At 33.7% G+C, this 7,495-nt stretch overlaps 1 protein-coding gene across 5 annotated transcripts in view; it reads right to left on the bottom strand.

Moving 5' to 3' along the window:
• Nucleotides 1-1,598: 1,598 nt before the first annotated feature.
• LOC126482401 (very low-density lipoprotein receptor) overlaps nucleotides 1,599-7,495 on the bottom strand; it is a 623,117-nt gene continuing 617,220 nt past the window's right edge. For 4 of the 5 annotated variants that reach the window (XM_050106517.1, XM_050106518.1, XM_050106521.1 and 1 more), the window contains 4 exons: nucleotides 6,881-6,994; nucleotides 4,885-5,015; nucleotides 4,385-4,540; nucleotides 1,599-3,121 (listed from right to left, as the gene is read on the bottom strand). In XM_050106517.1, the coding sequence (XP_049962474.1) occupies nucleotides 3,077-3,121; nucleotides 4,385-4,540; nucleotides 4,885-5,015; nucleotides 6,881-6,994 (446 nt within the window). In that variant the 3' untranslated portion in view covers nucleotides 1,599-3,076. The remainder of the gene's footprint in view (nucleotides 3,122-4,384; nucleotides 4,541-4,884; nucleotides 5,016-6,880; nucleotides 6,995-7,495) is intronic. The other variant, XM_050106519.1, reaches the window with a different exon arrangement.

The following is a 7,495-nucleotide window of genomic DNA, read 5'->3' as shown; positions in this document are numbered from 1 at the left end:
CGGGACCTTTGCTCTACCAACTGAGCTACTCAAGTATGACTCACAACTCGTCCTGACAGCTTCAATTCTGCCAGTACCTCGTCTCCTATCTTTCAAGCTTCACAGAAGCTCCTATGCGAACCTTGCAGAACTAGGACTCCTGGAAGAAAGGATATTGTGGACACATGGCTTAGCCACAGCCTGGGGGATGTTTCCAGAATGAGGTGGTTAGTGAACTAAGTTTTCAGTTACTCTTTCGTGCCTGAAAAGTCTTAAAGGTTGAACACCTTGCAACTTCTAACTACATGTCCAGTGTAAAACAGATATACGCAGATGTCCACAAACATTGCAGCCTCTCCGGTGACAGATTGCTATACCTCAAATATCTGCCGTTTCCATGACCAGTAACTCTCCACTGCACACTATAAAATGGTTTGCGATATACAGATAGATATGCAGTTATCACCACAAGGAAATTTTAGTTACATTGTGAATTTCATTATGTCGTTTTACACTATTCCAACTAACTGTAAGTGAACAATGTAGCTACACTGACAATTTCTTGTTTATTATTAATGAAGTACGTACGCATTTCTGTGAAAAGTTTTTTTTGCCAGCACCTTTCAGATGATTGCTTTTTCACTTTTTCGGATAGTTTTCGGTCAGTTGAAAAACACAAAAGTAATGCAAAGGTTTAAGTACACTGACCTTAGGTGGAATTAGAACATTTCTCTCCAAAACTGAGTAGTAATGCAAGGAACCTTTTACTTTATGTTCCTGGAACTGTAGTCAGTTAAATTGTTTTGACATTGTTGATGGTAACAAGTGTGATTTGGGGCTAAGTGAGTGTCACAGTACACAAACGAGGTTTGCGACTGATCGCTTGGATGGCCTTAGATTTTTTTTCTTTCACTTACCACTTCCTTTATGATGATCTGTATATGTGAAATAACTATCCCAAGATACAGCATAGTTCAGTGTCCACGCAGCACACACCCTTACAACTGTTGGTTTAAGACAGCTTTACCATTACTGGTAACAAAACTGACCCATCAGGATGGTAATATAATTGACAGACACCACTTTTGCCAGTCTTGTGAGAGGCTTTTGCAGTTAATGTTATCTGATTCATTTCAAGTAAAATATTAATTTAACCAAGCATATAATTTAAAAGCCTTCAAAAGCCTGGGTATTTCCTTAACAGATCATCAATGTGTAAAAATTTTCATCATTTAGTTCACGTAGAATCATTTTATGATGGTTTTATGAAGTCCAGACAGAGAAAAATGCCAAGTTCCTGTATCTACTATTATTGTGAATCTGTTCTTAAGCATTCCTTTAAAATGCTTTTTGCAAAACTTCCACAAATTAACTTGATAGCTATTTTCATGCATTTGCAATCATATTCCTCCTGTGTTATGCCAGTCATTGGAATGCTGCCAAATACCAACTACATTCCATGTGTAATAGAGACTTTTACAGCTTGTTAATTTAATCAGTTCGGTGTTTCATTAAAAAAAATTAATTCCTCCAAAGTTAATATTACTTTTCTTATCAGATAATTACAATGGCAAGGATTCACTGCAAAAATAATTTAGGATTGCCAATTTAAAAAGATGTTCACATTTTTCATTATATATTTACAATTGTACACACACTGAGGGAACGAAATGATAAAACTATGTGATGGTAATACAATAATGAGCAACAAACATGCAAATCTTACATTTGCTTAATATCCGAAGACTTAGGAATTACAGTAATCACAACGCTATCAAAGCACTTCATTAATACAATATAATTATCAAGACACTAAATCCTTACTAAAAGGCTTTGAGTCCATTTCCCACTGATAACACATATTAAAGCTCATCATTACACAAATCATACCAGATTTATTTCTTGTTATAATATTTCAAAGAATATCTTTAAAAGGAATGGTAACTTTGGCACTTTAGATACTCCCAATAGCAAAATGGATAACATTAAAATTTTGTTATCGATTATGATTATATTTTGTACTTAATAACCATCATACTTCATAGTAGATGTATAGAACATGTGCCTGTTTAAAGAGACAGATCTAATATGAAATACACTGTTCTCTCATTTTCAATCTCACTGTAATAATATAAGAAACAAAGGAACAAAGAATGTTGTCAACTTTTTAACAAATAAACTTAACACAGAATTTTTTAAAACTTTGGCAGAATTTCACATTTATTCTACATAGAACTGATGTTTTTATAAATGCTTACCTCCATTTGCTCAATAGAATTAATTGCAGGACACAAATCTGAAATTATGATCACTGTATTTACAAAACATTTAAATAGCTCTTTTTAAAATATTTTCGTTCTCATTTCTTAATGACAAAGTTATATTTTTGTACAAATCCTTTACAGGCAATTAAATACATCAGTCATCCATGCAGTACGTAAATACAGCTTAGTTTAAAGTCATTCTCACACATTCTCTCACACTATTATCGAAACCGAATGTGACACTTTCTGTAATGAAAGATTTCTACACCATTTACACAGTATGAAAGTATTTACACAGGAATATGATTTATACACATTTCAAAATATACAGGCTGATAATAAAATTAAATATTTACAGGAGTCTGGAAAATGGATACTTAGATGATACACACAGTAACAAAAAAAAAAGAAAAAAAGGTAGCCTGAAAATAATTAGTTTTGGATACAACATACATTTTATGTTCATGTCCAGTATGCACCTCTAAAAGTTTCCATCTTCCTGTATATACACTTATTCACACTACATGCTTTATAGTAAACAGATCACAGAAATTTGGCACTGTCCCATTATTCACAATCCACTCAAATCCTCTTGCTCAACTAAAAAATTCTAGAAATGCGAGCTATCACTTGCTTGCACATGGTGTGCCACATTCATTTCAGAATGCACAGTTGCTTAACTTAATCCTGCCAACCACAGACAATGCTGCTGCAATCCCAACAACTTTATTTCTAGCCTTGACACCACCATGCACCATTCAACACACTTGTCCACAATGGCAGGAGAACATGCCTGGATAGTAGTCCGTTACTGAACTAACTTCAAAGCACAGTTATACATAATCATTTGTCCCAGGACTAGTCAGGGGCTCATGAGCCTGAAAAAAAAATAAATAATAATTGTGATAAACTGAGTGTAATAATCTTCATTACACATGTTTTAGATAAATTTACCATCTACTGTTCATTAAGTGCCAAAATTTGTTTCTATGCGCAGCTGTCTCATGCATTGTCTGTGTCATACTTACCAGAGAATCATAAAGTCCTTGCTGTTAACAGCATTATGGGAGGCATGAAACAAGGGTCAAAGGCAGTAAAAAGCACTTAGATTTATGTAGTAAAGTGACTTAATTAATAGTTGTGTGTCATGTCCAGTTTGTTTGGAATTGTAAATAAATACACCTGTCTTACAGAAAATCTGAATACATATCAAAAAACTTTAACTTTTCCTTAAAATTAATGTCATATTTTATAATTATACTAATTGGGGTGCACAAATGCACACAGGAATAAAACAATATTTGGCAGCAACTGTTCTCAGCAGAAATTCACTATCTCTCTCTCTCTCTCTCTCTCTCTCTCTCTCTCTCTCTCTCTCTCTCTCTCTCTCTCTCTAAACACACAACACAGGTGTATTAATGGAAATGAAGATATTTCGTGAGAAAAATGGGCGGAATTTAAGACTGTTCGTGTGATGTATACTTTTTATGGCAACTAAGACAAAACATTATTGACGGCCAGATTTCTGCACTTAACAATTGTGAGCCTGCCCACCTTCTTGAGAACTTGAAATGGGAAACACTCGTGCAGGTACTGAAATAATCTCTGCAATAGTTTCCTAAAGCCACATATTAATGACAGTGGATAAATTGGATGCCACAGTGTTACCTATTAACAAACTTCCACAAATTATGGAGAGCAAGCTTGTGCATTAACCTCTTAACCAAGTAAATTACTAGTTTATTTCAACAAAGAATTTGCAAAGAATTTTCCTATTGCCTCATTTGAGTTCACAGTAAATCACAGTATTTTCATTTGATTTTAAATTCTGTACCTTCATTTCTTTTATCAGTTATAATGGCAGAGACATGTATATACTGTTTTACAATTCTGACTGTCAAAAATGTTTCTTTCCATAATTTGTTACACTGGATTTTCATATTAATAAAGAACAAAAATGGTTGGCAAGGGCAGTCTTTCCAAGAAGAAGGGGGAAAAAAGAAACAAAGTTTGATGTGCTTTTGACTTTTCAGTCTTTGTCAGAAGCAAAGAATACACTCTTAAGAAAATATAGAACAGGAAATTCCTTAAACAGTGGAGAATTATCTAAGTATGCAGCTATCCATAGCAAGTGCCCTTACCTCTTCACCCACTGTTGCAGGGTAGATCCTTTGTGGCTGATATTGATTTTTTTCCAATGAGAACTGATCTTCAGTAGTTTTCCTGTATACTGGATTGTCGAAGTTCATACTGGTCACATTTCTGTGAAGATAATGCCGGTAAACTACCAGAGCCACCTGCAAAAACAAGATTTGAAAGACTGTGAAAAAATATTAATATAGGTGTGTTACATACGTTTAAATCCTTTTAACAACTGAGAAAACTTCGGAAAAATCATATTTTAGGTAATGCAGACATTTATCTTATTTAGATATTAGTGCATTTCAACAGTGATGAGCAAAAAATTCTTGAATACATATGTTTGTGAATCCAACTTGATTATAACAATGTTGATATCTATTACATTTGTATGCAATGTTACAGCACAGATTGTTTTTCTCAGATAATGTGTTAATGAAAACACACATTTTTAGATAATTTTATTTCTATTAATACTTATTAATTTATAATTTCTACTTACTATAGCTGCCAATATTAGTATAACAGTCACAACTCCAATTACTATTCCTGCAACCATTCCACTGTCCGTATCCTCAATGGGAAATGCATCAGGTCCAGCTACTAATTTAGTGGTGCTCTCATTTGGACTTGCTGTAAAATAAAAGTCCTCACTTTAAGTTTACAAGCAACATTAATACATTTTAATTAAAGGAAAACACAAACATCTGTTGAGGTTACCTGTTGAGTAACTCATTCTGTATCTACCACAAAACAATATAAAACAACAGTAGCTGGGTTGTGCCAGCTGTTTCTATATTTAACTAGCTAAAAATTCACTACAGATGTCCAAGAAGAGTCGAATTAAGTGAAAGTCCTGAAGCTTACAGTATATTGTACTGCACTTTAGTTATAAGTACTTATGAACCCAGAAGTTATTTTAAGTGCACACTAAAACAAGAAAGTCGTGCTAGTACTTGAGGTAGCACCAGTGATAAGAACATGCAGTATGTGTACTGTATTGAAAACTGATAAGCAAGATAAAAAGCTCAACAACATGTTACACTAGTAGTCACAACTCAGAGAATGTGTGGGGCTCCTTTAAGGTGGAAGGAGAAGTGACACACTGCTGAGTCAAGGTCACCAGATGCAATTACAAGCAGCCTTGTGCATTAGAGAATCAACATACCAATGTTGCACTTCAGGACTTTCAGAAAAAATTTTGGAGTAAAATCTGATAATTTAGTGTGACTGCAAAAATAATTCATCACTTTTAAGTGCCTATTCAATTTGAATCATAGGTAATGAATTGTCATATATGAATCAAGAAATAAAAATTATTACTTAATTATAATTTCATTAGTGATCTAATTACTATTTTCAGTCACTAGCTATTTATTTAAGTGACAGACACAAAGTAAACCAAACAATTTTATTACATAAAACATTTAAGCACACACTTTTAGGTTGTCACACACTAAATTTGGGAAGTACACCCACCACCACAAAGTAGCACTACAAGAAAATCCATGTTTTATTTTCATTTATTAACTTTGAGCATAGTAATGCTAATTTCTTCTGACTTCACAGATTTCATTTAGCTAGCTGTTTCACTGTGCTACATTACGCAAGAAAAGTATTTATCACAAATGCATGGATGATACTTAAATGGAAGAAATTTAAAGGCTGTTATATTTTTCTTAAAGTCCACTTTTCACCTGCCCTTTTTTGGAAGTTCAGTGTAAGAAAGTTAAGCTCAAGTCATTTGCGAATGCAGTGAGGAAGCTACCTTCTACTCAGAATGTAGATAATGACAAGCAAGTGAGAGTGTGCATATGACTATATAAAAAAAATTATCTTCATTAGTCCACTTGTCCCAAATGCAGTGTTCATAAATGACCACTCAGGTATTGGCAATTTCTCAGGATACTTTTTTTTCTATTTTGCAACATTACTGGCAAACTGTCTCAATGAAATGCCTAAAACTTGAACCTACCAGCCCTGAAAGTAATTTTTTTTAACATGCAAAAAGAAAAGAAAGAAGCATGCAAAGAAGCTGCAAAAATGCAAATTAAGCTCAGACAACTGTAGAATATGTAAGCAATTTAAGAAAAGGTGAAGAAAATTTATTGGTGTTAAATAATACTGTACACATGCATTACACTCAAGCCATGGAAGATCCCTTAGACCCTTTTTGAACATTAACAGCAAGTGCACACAAGAAATACTGTTATGATTTTTCAGCTACGACAAGGAACCGATCAAATGAAGTGAAAAAAACAAACACACACACACACACACACACACACACTCTTTCCAAAACAGTTACTGAAAGTGCCACACACAAAACTTTGAGATTGTGTTTTACTGCAGTTATAGCCAGTTTTCATTGAATGTCTATTATTTACTATTTGCGGAAAGTTAGACAAGATTTAGCCACAACCAGAGTTTTAGGGCACTTCTTAATAATTCATACCACACAAGAGGGGGGGCTGTGGTATGATGCACACTTTACTCACTCTGGGTATGTGAATGGGTTAATGTAGTTTGAGTGTTTTGAAACTGACTTGAACCCAAAGTATCACGGTAATCCCAGTCTGGTTCTTCAGTAGTAGTAGTGCTAGTAGTTGTAGCTGAAAATATTTCAAAACTTTTAGTAAAATAATTAAGTAATTTTTGATATGTTAAAATTATTTCTTCTATGGCAGTAGTAACTTCGACAACAAGGGAAAGTTTTCCAAGCAATAAATATATATCTTAATACATGTCATTTTACAAAATATACTGAGAAAACTGAACTGCTTGTGACTATTTGCAGTCCCATTTTGTATGGTGGAATTTTTGCCAACATGGAAATAATTTTGCATGATGGGGTTTCCAATATCCAAAACAAAGTCCTTATTCCTGTTGTTGAATTCAGAACTGTAGTTATGAGAGGTTTCAGAAGTTTAAAGAAATCTTTAATCTAGGCAAAATTTCATCAGCATTTCTCTAATTTGGAAAGTGATGCTATCGGATATAAATTAACAAGGATATCCCATACTTTCGGTGCTGATAGTCAGTTGTTTAACAAACTAAACAACCTGTTTGGACTTAAATGGTGGTCACATCATACAGATTTGTTGAATACTTAA

The sequence above is a fragment of the Schistocerca serialis genome, chromosome 5, assembly GCF_023864345.2.
Source record: "Schistocerca serialis cubense isolate TAMUIC-IGC-003099 chromosome 5, iqSchSeri2.2, whole genome shotgun sequence".
NCBI lineage: Eukaryota > Metazoa > Arthropoda > Insecta > Orthoptera > Acrididae > Schistocerca > Schistocerca serialis.
This window is presented reverse-complemented; position numbering and strand designations above follow the sequence as displayed.